The 17,580-nt window shown below is 32.3% G+C and overlaps 2 protein-coding genes across 2 annotated transcripts in view; one reads left to right on the forward strand and one right to left on the reverse strand.

Moving 5' to 3' along the window:
- The window catches only part of LOC127704345 (uncharacterized), a 148,769-nt gene that overhangs the window by 65,311 nt on the left and 65,878 nt on the right, over positions 1 to 17,580 (reverse strand). The window lies entirely within an intron of this gene.
- Positions 1,746 to 12,722, forward strand: LOC127704344 (ficolin-1-like). Its single transcript, XM_052208366.1, has 6 exons — positions 1,746 to 1,962; positions 4,905 to 4,949; positions 5,471 to 5,598; positions 7,093 to 7,189; positions 10,751 to 10,915; positions 12,418 to 12,722. Exons 1-6 carry the CDS (start codon positions 1,830 to 1,832, stop codon positions 12,669 to 12,671), a joined length of 822 nt encoding a protein of 273 aa, XP_052064326.1. The 5' UTR covers positions 1,746 to 1,829; the 3' UTR covers positions 12,672 to 12,722.

The raw sequence follows: 17,580 nt of genomic DNA on the forward strand, positions 1-17,580 counted from the left end.
CTACAACAATCCCAATGATGCAGAAATAATTATAAAGATTACTACGGGTAAAGCAGACTCTTTGTTGCTGCACATCTAAAGAGTGAAAATGAGAGTCGGTTGACACTTATTGATAAAAGCGAGAATTTCAATTTACCTAATGTGAACTTTCCATTCCTGTGCCGCTACGTTCTAACAGCATCTGCATATGGAATATATATTTACATATATATATAAGAATCATTTTTCAAAAGACCAAAAAAGTGAAAGTATATTTAAACAAAACGCATTCGACTAACAGGTCGAACAACGGATGTTCTTAAACCCTGCTGACTGCTATTGACGATTGCCAAATAAACGGATCACAAGATGTAACAAAATGGATATTTATTATTAATTAAATACCAAACAGAAAACAATAAACTTGTGCAAAAGATGGTATACCACAAAAATGACGTGCAAAAATTTGTACATCATATCCGGATTTCGACAATTAATGTATCTTCAGTGATGTTATGAATCGAAACTGTATTTGGAAGGCCATATAATTTACCTCAATTTAGGATAGACTCTTGAATTTTGAAGAGTCGAAATAGGATGAACGGATCATATACTATTTCACTTTGTTGGTCTTTTAGAAAATGTTGTTTGTGCTGTATTTAGACCCCTCTACCAAGAAATTTGTTTGGCATGCACACGTATAAAGATTGCGGTTTTTATCCAACGCAATCATAGGTTTGAACGTTGTTTTCAATTTAGACTTATATATATAAGAATCAATACATTACAATAATTAAGGGATTGCGTTTCCTATCTTGATTTCCTTGATAGAGGGTTGCTGCTTACAAGAAAGCTACTTTAACTATGGACCCCTCGTTTTGTTTAAAAGGGGTTTATGTTGCATTTACTTTAGTGTTCATTGTTGTTTTTGGTCCTATTTATTTTCAAATGTTTTGTTCTTTCTACGGTAACAGTGTTGTCCATCCGGATTTGAAAATTCTAACCAAACTTAACAAAGCTTTCGGTAGAGTATCAAAGTGTAAACTTTCTCGGCTTTCGTGTGTGTGTGCAAAATAGTATAAAATTATTTACTGTCGAATAAATGTGTTTTCGTCTTTTTGTTCATACCATGGTGTAGTCTGGTTTTATTTTTAATTAAGGTTTGTAATTGTACATTATGTACCTTCTTCCTCTTTTTGCTGTTACTTTTAGATGATTGTGCTTTTTTATTTTGAATGAAGGGACCAAATTTTAGGCTACAGCATACCTCATTCTTAGTTAAAGCAAGCTATACCTTTTATACCACTATTGACATAATATCATGTGATCTGGCAAATGCATGGACTTGGAATAATAAACTTTTGCGGTTTTTTCTTGAAAATTCTGTATGATATCTCTGAATAGGAAAACGTGTAAAAATTAGATATTGCTGCAATTACTTAATAATTCCAAATAATGAACAATTTATCTTTTAATTCTATCATTCGTTGTATGGTCAAGGTCTAAATACTCCAATTATCTACATAAAAAAATAAAATCACTGGACATTTTTTAAATCAAAGTACCACCTCCTCAAAACTTCACTGACTGTCACTACTGTAAACATATCTAGTTTGCAGTTCTGACAAAATCAATAGTGTCCTAATATTGTTATTTGAGTTGTTTAATAAAATATACACTAGCAAACTATCTCTTTTATATTGCAATAACACGACATCTAATGACATCGTTGCGTGATCATTTGTTTTTCTTAGAATACGCACTATCTCGATTTTCAAAAATAACTTTTAAAAAAATATCACAGAAAGTTCTAAATTTTGTCAAAAACAAAAACAAACAAAAGGTGAATTATGCTTGTTTTTCTTTTTCTTATACTTTTTTCAGTATCAAATGGAGATTATTTACGGAGGTTACAAAAATTAGAATCAAAGTTAGCTGATAACACTGAAAAACTGCAAAAAATACTCAGCCGACTTCCAAAAGGTATGTACATATGTATATTCTCACAACCAGGATATTTTGATAGTGCACAAATTGCCAGAGCTAACTTCAAATAGTTGTACTTCAATTGTAAAATAAGTAAATTGTAAAATAAGACAAATTCTTACTGGAGGGGAGGGGGACTTAAATACTCACAAAAATGTCAAAGTAAGTTACAATATATTACTGACTACTTGCATTACTGGTCTAATTTTACATTATATTGATATCACTGAAAATATTGATATGATACTTTTCTTGTTTATTTAAAAAAAAACTAGAAAATGTAATGTCATGGTACTAAATCGACTTGGCTTATTGAACCTTGTAGAACCAATGCAAACTTTTTCTGTCGGTTGATGTCACTCTTGTTTGAATGATTTATTTTGTATATATTGCAATTATGCATTCAAAACTCTAATGTGGCTGGTTTGATATAGTTATCAATTTTCCAGACTTCAGCACTACTTTTGAGACAAACAAAACATAGTGCATCGAACTCATGATTCTATACATCCTATGCATAAATATTTCAATACATTTATCAATGATATATATATATATATATATATATATATATACCCAGGTATTCCAGAGTTAGGTATCTTTTCTAAAAATGAATGATTCCCTTGTTTAAGAAATAATATAATTGGAGTCATTTTCCTATGCCAATAATTGTAGTTTAAATAACTTAAAAATCATATCATTCTACAATTTCTAGCATTGCCCTCTAATGCTTAATGCAATGGAATGTATAATTTTTAGTTCCCGTTGCAAACAAATGTAATCTTTACCACTCAGTGCTCTCAAGCAGTTTGATTTGCTTTCCTTGTAATGAATTAATGGAAGCAAGACAGCACGGGAGGGGGGGGGGGGTCTCATCCTATATGAAGGTATGTGCCGCTGGAATGGGTCCCCTTTTTGATACGTCAGATATATCAATGGGGTGCAATTTTATCGAGGAAATATATCAATAGGTAGTAATTGACCAATTGTGATATATTTAAGTACTATTTGAGCTGATACATATATATGAATGGGTTATGATTTCGCTGTGAAATATATGTATAGGTAGGGATTTCACAATTATTCAATATATGAATGGGGGGTATTTTTTAAATCCCAGCTGCACAGCTATACCCAAAATCCAATGTTGAGACCCCCCCCGTGCAAGACAGTGGTTTGCTATTTCCTGTGTTGAAAGCAATCAATTGTTAAAACTAAAGATCAAGATAAAACATACATGGTTTGTCAATGATAATTGATATTTAGTTGAGATAACATTTGCACATCATATTTCCATGAAAAAATTTGACCCTTAACTGTATAGTATTTCTCATGAGAATTTTTCACTTATTATGAGTAATGAGATAACTATATTTGGTTAATGGGATCTTTGCAAGGTCTCATTGTCCTTCTGTTAGGGTTCGTCTTACCTCGACTTCAATTCATGGACCAGTGATTAGGGTTAAGTTTTCATTGTAAAGTGTTGATATATCTCATGATTAGTTACTATATTTTGTGTAGGGAAGGATTATAAAATGTACATGTCAGTCTGGCAGGTTTGATCCAGCATAGATATCATGTTCATGGTTCATTGTTCAATGTTGAGTTTTTGTGTTTTTGTCCGAGAATTTAAGAAATACGTCAACTATATTTGATGCATGGAATGAAAACAACATGTACATGTCTATCTGACAGAGTTAATCTGAACGTGATCTTATTTCCATGTTTCATTGATCAACTCAAGTTTCATTTAAGGTCTGTTACTCATGTTCTTTAAGCATAAGGTCAACTACATTTGGTTATCAAATGTCTCTGTGGTGTACGTGTCTGTCTGGCAGGTTTGTCTGACCATAAAAAGTACAGTTGATAAGCTTTGCAATGATATATAATACAGCCGTGTATTATATGGGTGTATTAAACTTCATAAATTAGAGTCTTTTTGAAAAAAATGTCACTGGCTATTATATCTTTCTCTCAAAGACTTGCAGCATAAATCCAATCATGACCAGTACAACAGGCGAGACATTTCATCGTGTGCACTCTGTGTTAGTTTAATAATTACTTAATAATAGGGACTTAAAGAATGTGGCGGGGTAAAACATGTCTGTATTTGTTTTCTCATTGTTGAAGACCGTACGATCATCATGGCCTATAATTGATTCACTGCATTGGAACTCTGGTGGATAGTTGTCTCATAGGCAATCATACAGCATCTCCTTATTTTTATACCGTTAGTGTTCAGTCCTTCTACCAACATAGTGTACATGTCCAGGAGGTTGAAATTTCTACTTTAGAAATGTATACGGCTTGGTACTAGACAGACAAGCTAATTCATTTTCTGAGATAATATACGCAATTTCGTATGAATACTGTACTTACAGGAAAGGCTTTGATATTAATGAACCGTGACATTAGTGCAAATTGCTCCTGATGAAAACCATTTCCTCATTTTTCATCCTTGTTTTTTTCAATTGGTTGATGAAACTACTGAAGAATCTTGTTAGTTATATTAAGAAAATAGATGTATACACTAAAGGTATAAAATATTGTAATGATGATTTCAACATTAAAATAAAGCTCAGCTTTTGAGTGAAGCAGGTTGTTGTCTGACATTAGAAAACTATCTAACAATTAAAAACACAAGCTCTTGTCATTAAATAGGTTTTAATTGTATAGGCTTTTTATCTTTTTTATCCATTATTCTCTATTTGTTATATTTAAGAACCCCCAAAATTTTATTTTCATTATGTTTAAAACATACATTATTCTCTATTATTGATTTCTCTAGTAAATTATTGTCTATCCTTTGTTTTTGTTGTATTTTATTATTTTTTCCCAAGTATTCTCTATTCGTGAATCCAATCCAGAGGTTCATAATGTTGGTATAGCTAACATAAAATAAATATGTACTGAATGTTGTGTTATTTTTTTATTTTTAGGAATTTGTGCAAAGGATAATTCCAAACGGCCGTCAAAATGCAAAGGTACCAAATTTATTAACTATAAATCACAAATATAGCTTCTATTGAATATCTAATTTTATTTCTAAAAAAAAGTCCCACTATAGAGCAGATGGAATATGATTTTTAAATAGCATGTTATTGTCTTACACCAATTAAATAATAAATAGTGCATTAACGTTTATAGCTAGATATGTAGATTTGTCGGCCTTTGAAATGGGGTTTGGACTGTGGCAGAGATCGTGGTATACAGAATATGTCCCTTCTAAAGTACACAATATTGAAAACTGATTTGATTTTAACAGCCATATCTTTTATGATTTTAAATCGGTGGCAAAAATTGTTTCATATATTTTATATGATGCATGTTTAACAATGAAAATTACTAAAATACTGTGTTTGTGTTAAGCCTCTATACAAAATGTAAGGCACACTTTTGCTATCAATCTTTAAAGTATTTTGATGTACATCTGTTGATATTGATAAATGCAGTGCGCTTTAAAATCCAGAATCATTCAGAATCATTTGGTTTGGTCTTATTTTAGAAGGAAGACCTATTGACTGTAATGATATTCCTGACAAATGTCCAAGTGGAGTATATAAAGTGTTTCCAAAGCATACACAAGGAATTGATGTTTATTGTGAAATGAATTTAGACGAGGGACACTGGACGGTTAGTTACTTTTCAGAACTAAAAACCATTTCAAAACAAATATTTCTAATGCTAGAATAAAGAGCTATAACGAATTTAATAGTTCCCAACTTGTAATTTTCCAATTCCTTCCCAAGAAGAAAAAATATAAGATAAACGTACCATTTAATATTCGGTATTTCAAGAACACTAGGCCTTATTGCACATGCATGTATCATGTTGATTAGCGAAGATTAATATATTCACATAGTCTTTGAAGTCTATGAAAATCCCAACTTATTTATTTCTTCATTTTGTTATTTCTTCTTTTTTTGTTTTTTGTTAAACAAAAAAGAACGTATTAAAGGGGCACTAGCTCTAAAATTAGAATATGATTTCGTTTGGTTCAGTCATTAATAAAAGTGAAATAAAGAAATAATAATTCGTTTTTAGCAGCCAATTTAGTTCAATTTTGTCAAACTTAGCAAAGAAATATCGCTGATAAATTATTCACTTGCAAGTGAATAATTCGACCTCATTAAATCCGTATTCATGTGACCTTCAATTTAACCAATTAGCAAGAGATTGGTTACGCATGCATAATTCATGTTCAGCCATTAAAAGGAAAAGAATATCAACATTGAAAGTGAAACAAAGGTGAACCATTTCTTTGACTGATTCGATCCACAAAAAATCATTCTTATTCAGAAAAACGTTAATTAACTTATTTTTTAAACCTATAACATGAAATCAAACAGACCTATAAAAATCCAATTGCACGAGGTCGCAATCTATTTATATTTATATTTATGTTTATATCGGGATAAGTGATCGTCGGCAATATTCGGGGGTCATCTCGATAGTTAATTAGATGGAGTCTACTAAAATACACACGAAATTTTGATATATATTATCGAGTACATGCTTTGTTAACTGTTTATTTCAGACTTATTGTAATTTTGATATAGGTTTTAGTATGTTATAAATCAAATATGAGAACTTGAGTCAAATCTGTGAACATGAATTTGACAGCTAGTGCCCCTTTAATACATCTTGAAAGATTTATAGTGTATCCGGATTTGTTTACCTTAAATTGATTAACGTTTACAATAAAACACATTTTATTTCAATATATTGCGCACCTAAAGGAGCGATGACGATAATTTGCATGGCTTCTTGGAATTCCCTTTGTATATAAAAAAGAGTGAGAAGAGATAAATGAACAAAAGGAAAAAACAGATAAGTTCATAGCCGAAAACAAACAAGGATAAAAATCAATCTTTTACATTACAAAAAAATACTACATAGATATGTAAAGATTGCGCTACACGGCTTATTTAATTCCTATATTCAAAAGCTTTGCATGAAGAGGTGATTTTATTTTGCAACATATCAGAGAACATGAAATATTCTGACGTTGCCATGTTAGGAGTATTCACACATTCTATCTTTAAAACCAATGACGTTTTGTTTCCAAACCTCTTCCAAATTAGTTGTCTTGTACTTCTCATTGTATTGTCATGTATCTATTTACAGGTTTTTCAAAGAAGAGAAAATGGCTATGTTGATTTTTATCGCGGATGGAATGACTACAAATCAGGATTCGGGAACCCTAAGCTTGAGTTTTGGCTTGGTAAGTTTGCACATGATTACACTATAGTTGACATTTTTCATAATCATCAGCTAAGAATGAACACAATCCCCTTGTCTTTTTTTCAAATCAGTTCATTTTGTAGTTTCTGATATTGTTTGAATAATACACCTAAACTTGACCAAATACGCTAAATAATATCCCTTGGCTATAAACGCTGCATTAAGGAGTAAGAGTGAATATTGACTCGGAACCAGAATAATATGTGTCAAAGTATGGAGTGACATGCCTTCCTGCAGTTTGTTACTTTATTAACGAGTACGTTATTATTCTTGTTCAGCGTGTTGAAAGCAGAATTCATATTCCTATCAAATCGACATGTTTTCTTCCTGATATTCATGTAGTGTTTGCCACTGGAGGTATAACACCAATTAACCTATCATTGAAAACCGTTAAGTCCTAGCATATAGAAATATTTCATAACTTCAATAAGGTATTAGCCAATAGAATAACATGCTGTTTATTGGCGTCACTAAGTCAAAAGTCAAAAGTAAAGTATGGATATTCATAGTCTAAAAAATTTAAAATGGTTTCTAAATAATATCTGATATACTTTAATTTCTTATTTTATTTGAATTATCAATGACTTAAGGTGGTACCTAACACTAGAGGGAGATAACTCTGTAAAAATCAGCTAAACGTTTTAATCATGTTGTATTGTTAAGGAAATATCAAGATTCTCAATGATCAAAATTAGTGTTTGTCAAACTGCTATATAACCAGTGATATTTTTCTGATAAAGTGGTTGGTTCAAATTATTTGAAATTTTTATATTTTTGTCAAAGGGTCAAAGTAAATTTTTAGGAAAATTAAACGAGCCAAATTATTATTAGTCAAGGTGTTGGGTACCACCTTAATGACGTCAATAAACAACATGTTCGATGATTGTTATGATTGATGAACACTATTATTAATCCGATGTGTTAAACAACTTTAATATTATCATGAATCTGAATGTCAGTCTGTCTTTAGATTCCTTATGTTTTTCCTGTGATTAAGAGCTTAAACAAGTTAGATTCCAAAGGATATTATTTGCCGCATTTGGTAAAGTTTAGGTGGATTATTCAAAAAATATCAGAAACTAAAAAATGAAATTTAGATACGATCAGGGTAAACTTATCTATCCTTTAAATAACCTTATTCTAAAAGGTTACTAATTCAACACTGTAATTACATTGTAGATCTTTGAATATTGTTTTTATTGGTACAAATATTGATTTTGCTATCAATAAATCAAAACCAATCTTAATATTGTTTGTATACGTTATACACAAATGCATTTTCACAGTACTACAATCCGTCGATACCTATATTTTGGTATTACACAGGGTCATGTTTTTTCTCTGACTGTTAATGACGTCTTTATACTAAATCCATTGGATGTTAGATGTGTATTTATTGATAGTTTAGTCCTGAACGAGCTCTCCGTAACTGCGAGTACTCTCAGATCAGTACGTTGTGCCTTTTTTTTTTGTTAGGCATGTATAAATACCCTGCCGCGTCTGGTCTGTGTTGTTTGTTAGATGTTTTTCTACTTTGTACCGATCTTATGAGTTTAACTTTTTCAACTTATTTTAAAGTTTGTTCTTAGGGTGGGTTGAAACATCATTTTCCAAGGTAAGGGGAAAGTTCAGCGCTTACAAACATGTTTACCCACGCCACATGTTTGTGTCTGTCCAAAGTCGGGAACTTGTAGTTCAGTGGTTGTCGTTGGTTCATGTCTGTCATATTTGTATTTTGTAATTTTTTGTAATAGATTAGGCCGTTAGTTTTCTCAATTGAATTGTTTCATATTTTTCATGTTGGGGCCCTTTATAGCCGACTATATATACGGTATAGTTTTTTCTCATTGTTGAAGGCCGTACGGTTGCCTATAATTGTTTACATCCACATCATTTGAACTTTGGTAGATAGTTGTCTCATTGGCAATCATACCACATGTTCTTATTCTTATAATCAACCGAAGTTTAAAATTGAAATTAAAATTTAAAGGTGCCGGATAGCAACATCTGATAAGGTTGGAACAATAGACATGTACGTCAATTGTTATGAACATTTTTGGATACTGGTTTGTAATGTTTTTAAGAAGCCAAATCTATAAGTTGATTGGGGTGTCGGACACATTTTAATATCGTTTATTGATACCAAAAAAAATCTCGATCAACTTCGCATGTCTACCAGTTTCATCAAATGCGGTACAACAATGTATTTTCCTGTATAATAGTAGTAGGTTATTGTACACAGTTGATAATTTCAATCCAAGGTATTCATTTTTTCGCTACTGTTCGAAATAATAAAAGAATACAATTGTGATTTATGCAAGCAATGGCTTTCTTTCAATAATTTCTAGTACCTTTTTTGTCTTTTTGTTATTTTATTTCGCAAACCTGTTTAATCCCGACACATTCTGTATATGCATGTATCAAGTCAGTAACTTGTTTTCCGTCTGTCGTATGTGTTGTTGTTTATTGATTTAGCATAAATGAGGCCGTTGATTTTCTCATTTAGTTATTTTGAAATTTGTTCTTTTCGGGGTCTTAATTTGCTTTCTTTACTGTATGGTGTTTGCTGATTGTTTAAATAATTTTACACCCCAGGGCTGATATACATAAAACCATTTCAGTTAAGATATCCAATCGTAATACTAATTATTGTAGGACATGAGGAAAAATCCGTCCGTTCGAAACAAGTCTTAACTTGAGTACTTTTATGCATATCAGCCCTAGCTTTGAAATGTTTAGATTTGGGCGTTCTTGATGAAGATACACATGCAAAATTTGCTCACGTAAATTTCACATGAATCTCACATGAAATTCACGTGAAAAATTTCACGTAAGATTCACCTCAAACAAGCTTATACATGAAACTCACGTGAAAATTTTGATGTGAATTTCACGTGAACTTTACAAAAAAATTATTGCTATTTTTCATGGTTTTAATCAAATTTGAAAAATTAGAAGTTATTTGAATTACTTTATATATAAAATTCACGTGAATTTCACGTGAAAAAAATTCATGTGATTTTCACGTGAAATTCACATAAATTTCACGTGAGATTCACGTGAAATTGATGTAAGTGAAATTTTCCTGTGTAAATCAAGAAAAGCGAGTAAGACACACTGCACTTACCAAATGTTTGGTAGTTACATGTACTTCATTGACAATTATACAAAAGGGTCTTTATGGGTTTTACAGAATTCAAAATAATGGACAAAAAAACTTAATAAGTAGCTAGAGAAAAATCAGCAAAAAGAAATAAAGAATACAGAATAACGGGGTGCAATATTATGAAGAATAACTGTGGAAATAAAAGAATTTGGCAATATGATATTCATAACGGAAATGAAGGATGTACAAAATAAAGGAATCATGTTATTACAGATAAATTTAGTAGTAAAGTAATGTTTATGAGAATTTTACAGAATACTCGTTATTTTTAATGATAAGAAATAATCAAACAAAAAATAAAAGAATACAGAAATGAAGGACCCCCATCCAGACCTTCATATCACATTTGTTCATTCTATATTGTATTATTTTTAGGCAACGACATTTTGCACTCTCTAACATCACGAGGGAAGTATGAAATGCGGATCGATTTATTCGATTTTGATGGAAACAATGCATTTGCAAAATACAAAGAGTTTAGAATAGGAGACGAAAGTTCGAAGTTCAAACTTACCGCAGATGGATATTATGGCACTGCAGGTACGGATTTCATTTTACGATATTTTGAGATTTAGAGTTGGTTAAATTGTATTGGAAGAACACTGGGCTTATACTCGATCTGAAGAATACGAAACATGAATCTTTTTGATAATATAATGTAAATTCTTGATAAAGGTTTTACTTTAAGGTTTGTAATTAACGTAGCAAAAATATTCTTGGATTTAAAAAAAGAAAGGTTAATCATTTAACGGGTTGCATTCTGACATATCGTCCTTCTGAATTTTATACAAACTTATAAAGTGCTATTTTCATCTTCAAAGTTTATTTTTCATTTTCATATACTGCTCATTTCAAACGTGGTGTACGTTCGGTAATTATTGTTTTTAACGTACATGTTCATTTTATGGGCAAATGTAGTAGTTGAACTGAATAGTCTAAAAACAACGAATGTAATTTCCTATAAGTATGAGGAATGCAATGGTGTTCAGATCTGATTGTGTTTCACGGTTCATTTTTTCACCTATCATATGCACACGTTCTCCTTCACAACGGAAAGTTTAGCAGTTCATAAAAGATTAATGTGTTTGTGTTTTTTTTTTAAATGCATTATTCTCGTCATCTGTTTTGATATTAAAAAGATGGGGGAGATTTACTTGAGTACTCCAACACAACAGTAGGGAACCTCATAGGCAATAGTAGTTGACATATGTCATATATTAGTTTTTAGTTTTAAGAGAGATTGGTTTAATGGCATATCTTTGAATGCGTCTGTTAGCTTTTATAGACTCGTGACAAATTGGAGCTCGGTACATTGTATGAACACCTGACTATGTTTTACGACTGTATGTTGACCTCTATAGATGTCATGAATATTTTTGTTGTTTGGCTGCTGACTCATTGACGCATACCTATATTTACTTCAAACAAACCATCGAATGGAAATATCAAGATTGAGTAATTCGAACCCCACAAAAATGGGTTGCTTTTAGGCCTACTTAGCTAGAATATATTGAACATGTCAATTGATAGTCTACCAGAAAAACAACTGATTTGAAAGGAGAAGCAGCATAACGTACTAATATTGATTAATCTTTATTAGATCTAATTCATGTTACTCCGGAAAATATAGACGACCTTATGAATAGGATTATAAAACCAACAAAACGGGAAATAGACATTAACAAAAATGCAAAAAATCATTGCAATAGAAAAATTGAATATAAAGTTTATTACTTTCAATTAACATCTGTGATAATGTTCTTAAACAAAGTTGAGAGACAAAAGTTAGTAGACGTATACAAGACGATGATCAGCAAACACCAGCGCAATTCTTTACTATCATTTGTGTTTTGCAATATACTATTTTGTTACCGTTGTTACCAGAATATCCACAGTATATGCCTGACCCCAAACACACCTACATCTGGGGACAGAAAATGGTTGTTACATTTCTACAATAATGATGATAACTTCATGTTTACCAATGAATCATTTTCATTTTTAATATAGTTCAATTTTCAATGTGGTATTCGTGTTTTCAGGTAACAGCTTAGAACATCACAATGGCCATCGTTTCTCAACAAAGGATAATGATAACGATAACCACTCTAGTCACTGTGCTACAGTGTACCCCGGAGCATGGTGGTTTAATGCCTGTGTAACAGCTGATCTGAATGGTCAGTATTTCCTGAAGACACCGAACGGGTACCATCGAGGCGTTTACTGGCGTAGTTGGAAAGGATCCAACTATTCTTTGAAAGGCTCATTGATGATGATGCGAAGAGTGTCAATTTAAGATACACACATAATTAACATTTCAAATAAATAATGAGTATTCAATTTAGAAGCATGTTGTATTTTTCTTTTTTTGTAACACAACGCATCAGTGAATCAAGAGGACTTGAGATTAGTTTCTTAAAGTAGACGTCAGTTTCATTTTATAGAGAGAGAGTTTTAACTAATGACTGTTAGTCCCCGGGTGTATTACAATGTACCATCCTAGCAGCTATCACTTCGGTTCTGGTATGAAAATACGGAAACTATTCTTTTTAAATTTGCTGTTATAAAATTTCGAAATCATTTTGAATTAAAGAATGTATCTCCCTCATGCATAGCTCGGATTACTTTTCCGGGTTTGGTTTTACTTTTGGTTCTATTTAGTGTTATCAGCACTTCAAAGACGTTTGTATTAGGTTTTGGACTTTCAAATGTTGAAGAGAGATCAAATGCCGTATTCTGGTGCAATGAAATAGGTAAATATTTTTTATGGAAATATTCTTTATAAAGCACAAAAATGTCAGTATTCACCTCTGAAGCTAACAAAACCTTTAAATAGACTTATTAAGAAAGGATATAGTTACGATACTGTTGTCAGGTCATTAAAGATTGCATATTTTGGCGTTAATATTGATTCACTTATAGGGTCTTTGCATCGGCACTAAACACATTTATTTAAAAACCAGTTGTTGGCATGACACGGGTTATGTTCTTCTCATATATGTTATGATGGTATGATACTAAACCCCTAACGGGAAGGATTGTGCCTGATATTCATATGATGAAGACATAATCTTTCAATCAGTTTAATTGAAGTCTGGAGCTGGCATGTCAGTTAACTGCTAGTAGTCTGTTGTTATTTATGTATTATTGTCATTTTGTTTATTTTCTTTGGTTACATCTTCTGACATCAGACTCGGGCTTCTCTTGAACTGAATTTTAATGTGCGTATTGTTATGCGTTTACTTTTCTACATTGGCTAGAGGCATAGGAGGAGGGTTGAGATCTCATAAACATGTTTAACCCCGCCGCATTTTTGCGCCTGTCCCAAGTCAGGAGCCTCTAGCCTTTGTTAGTCTTGTATTATTTTTAATTTTAGTTTCTTGTGTACAATTTGGAGTTTAGTATGGCGTTCATTATCACTGAACTAGTATATATATTTGTTTAGGGGCCAGCTGAAGGACGCCTCCGGGTGCGGGAATTACTCGCTGCATTGAAGACCTGTTGGTGACCTTCTGCTGTTGTCTGTTCTATGGTCGGGTTGTTGTCTCTTTGACACATTCCCCATTTCCATTGTCAATTTTAATGTTATTATTTGCTATTAGAGCGCTGACAAATTCAAGACAACTGACCAGACGGGCATAAATGAAAAGAAAGAATAGACACACAATTGTATATATATATATATTACTTGACTCTTACAGTTTTAAGGATTCTTTTGGATTTTTTTGAATTTTACTAGTTTAAATACCAGGGTTCTTTTCATTTGGTAGGGATGTACAAGTACGCATCCACGTCCAATTTTTTAACCTTAGCCCAAATTTACTATTATTTTTTCTTTTCATTATAAAACTACTATTTATTTGGGAAGATAAATACGCAGCCTCTGTTTGACATATTTTACCAGCTTATATCGATCAGTGCTGTTTTTTTGGGAATGTATTTACACGCAGTTGTTGTAACATCTTAACTGACGTCATTTTGGAATTTAAGAGTTGTGCCATTTCATATCTCTAATTACTATTTCATTTTAGGCATGTCTTTGAGTCTTTTTTTGGAAATTTTAAAAATTTATTAGCGTCTCTACATATGATGTTCGGGTGAAACTGTTTCACTTTTTTTTATTGTATAGAATTCAAGATTGCTATAGTTTAATAATCAGAATAGATTGATCTGATTCAGTTTACATCGTGCTCATACTGATGAAGGATATCTGTTATCCGAAATATTTATAGTTACATTTGTTCGTTTATTGTCATTTTTGGTGATGTTGTACCCTTTTAGACTGGTTATATATTATATTTTGTAGTGTACTGTATCATACTTATATGATCCATTGCCCCGTAAGATTTATCGTTGGCTATTATTCAGTCATTTTATATATATATATATATATATATATATACATAATTACTCTAATTCGAACTCTTGCTATTGGGATATCGAAACAACACCACCTGCACTGTGTCCAGCGCTCTAGACCACTCGGCCACCTAGACTGAACTAAAAATTCAGCTTTCGGTGGCCTTGTGTTACCTTTCCTCGTCAGTAGAATCCAGAGTTGTAACACAGTACATGATATATTAGGCATGAAGATGGAATTGATTGCAGATATTATATACATTTTATATAGATTAGACCGTTGGTTTTTCTGTTTGAATGGTTTTAAACTAGTTATTTTGGGGCCCTTTATAGCTTGCTGTTCGGTGTGAGCCAATGCTCCGTGTTGAAGGCCGTACTTTGACCTATAATGGTTTACTTTTACAAATTGTGACTTGGATGGAGAGTTGTCTCATTGGCACTCATACCACATCTTCTTATATCTATATATATATATATATTTATAGTAATCTTAGTAAGAGACAATGCTATTCTAGACATTTGACACTTAAGTTTGATTTCATTTTCATGGTTGTATGCGCATCAGAAGGTTTCCCCTAATCAATTTATAGACATAAGGACAGCTACGAAGACCTATTTGATCGTATAGTGCATAAGATCTGTAAAACTACACAGTTTCGTTTTATTCTTAATTATAACAATGATAAAGAAGGAGACATGCCAATGTTTAAATCACTTTCCCCGTTCAAATGTTGCTGTGAATCTTTCATTTTGCATAAATGACCTATTAAAAAGGGTTGTAATAACACCTTTTTTGTTCAATCATCTCGTTTGGTTTTATTTCAAGGACATTAACTCGTTCATTTTAGCAAGACTATAAGGGTCTGTATATTTTTTCATGACTGGAATTTTTTAAAAGCGTAATCAATAATACGTTTTTTTTTTACTATGGTCGTATATACATATATATATATGTACCAATGAACCTGAAAAAAAAAGGATACTACAAGTACAGTTACTTGTGCTTCATATCTTGACTTACATCTAGAATGTGCCAGTGACGATCGGTTTAAAACTAAACTTTGCACTTTGCGAAAGAAGGGATTATTGGAATTTTCTTATTGCAAGCTTTCCATTTTTTGTAGCAATATTCTAGCAGTACACGCTTATAGAGTATATATCTCTCAGCTTATATGATATTTCAGAACGTGCGTTTCGAATCATGATTTACTTGATAAAGGGTTGCTACTAAAAAGGAAACTTGAACTTTTGATCCCGTTAAAAGCTTTTACGGACACCTTCATAATTTGGTTTATTATTATCACGGGTATGTTCCCATTGTAGAAGCCTCAGTTCCACTCTCTTTACTCAATTTTGACATCACAGAATGCAACTTGTGTTCTGAATTTCACTAGCTATGGACACAACGACGAGAATTACTAGTAGAGCGGGAATCTCTATCCTTTCGGAGCACCTGAACACACTCCAAATAATGTTGTTATAGTTTGTGTCGTTCTATGCGTAGTTTTCTGTGTAGTATTTTGTCCAATTGGTCTTTTTGGCGTTTCGCTTAGGCAATTGTTTTGTCTGGTTTCTATCGATGTTATTAAAATCTGTATTCTTCTTTTCATCACTACATTGTGCATCTCAATTCAGTCCTAGAAAGTACCCCGGTGTATAGAAGTTGTTGTCAGTTTCAACGTCTGAAGGATTCGTGTCTTGCAGTTATTTACATTCGATTAATATGTTTGAGCCTTTGATTTTGCCATTTGATAATGGACTTTCTGTTTTAAATTTTCCTTGGAGTTCAGCATTTTTGCTATTTTACTTTTTAGCAAGGGTTGTCTGTTTGGCTCATCATGAAATATACGTACCTACGTCCGACGGAATTGGAAACAATAATTTCAAAGCCTCTTTAAGTGATATATCACACTATCTACACATCAAAGCACCCTTGTATCAACTTTAATAGGGTTTTATATGTGGTCTGTTTCACTCAAGTCGTTTTGTTTTATTAGCTCTTCAATATTTGTATTACGTTTTGGACATCACTCAATAAGAAATTGACGTTTAGTGCAATAAAATAGGTACCGTTAATGTTATTAAACAACATTTTAGAAACCCGAAGTTGACGTATAAAATACTACATGAAATTCAAGACTGGGTAACAGGAACCCCACCAAAAATTGGATGATCCAAGGTCCTCCTGATGGATACCCGTATCCTGCTCCACTAATCCGTCATGTTATTCATGGTTATTACAAATTCGGTGGTAACGGTCAACCAACACGAGATTTAAAGTGTTTTTTTTTTTTTTCTTTCTTCGCCGATTAAACACAATACTTTAGAGTAAAATTAAAACTGGCCAGCTCGAAGCTATCAATAGTTTGTCTCCTGTTGAACCTTGGTAATAAAAATTGGGGGTTATCTTGTCAGTATATTAGTACAAAGAGGGTTCTCTAGCCTTTGTTAGTCTTGTATTATTTTTAATTTTAGTTTCTTGTGTACAATTTGGAGTTTAGTATGGCGTTCATTATCACTGAACTAGTATATATATTGTTTAGGGGCCAGCTGAAGGACGCCTCCGGATGCGGGAATTTCTCGCTGCATTGAAGACCTGTTGGTGACCTTCTGCTGTTGTCTGTTCTATGGTCGGGTTGTTGTCTCTTTGACACATTCCCCATTTCCATTCTCAATTTTATTCATTATATCAATAGTATGCTACCACCTTGAATTTTGTTAAAGGATGACCATTTGAACATCAATCATTAATCCACGCATCACAAATATATATATATGTTAGACTCAGATCGACGTCCGGTCTCTAATCGACGTCCTGTCTCTCATCGATGTCCGTTCCTTAAATT

Source organism: Mytilus californianus, unplaced genomic scaffold, assembly GCF_021869535.1.
Source record: "Mytilus californianus isolate M0D057914Y unplaced genomic scaffold, xbMytCali1.0.p SCAF_6, whole genome shotgun sequence".
Lineage (NCBI taxonomy): Eukaryota > Metazoa > Mollusca > Bivalvia > Mytilida > Mytilidae > Mytilus > Mytilus californianus.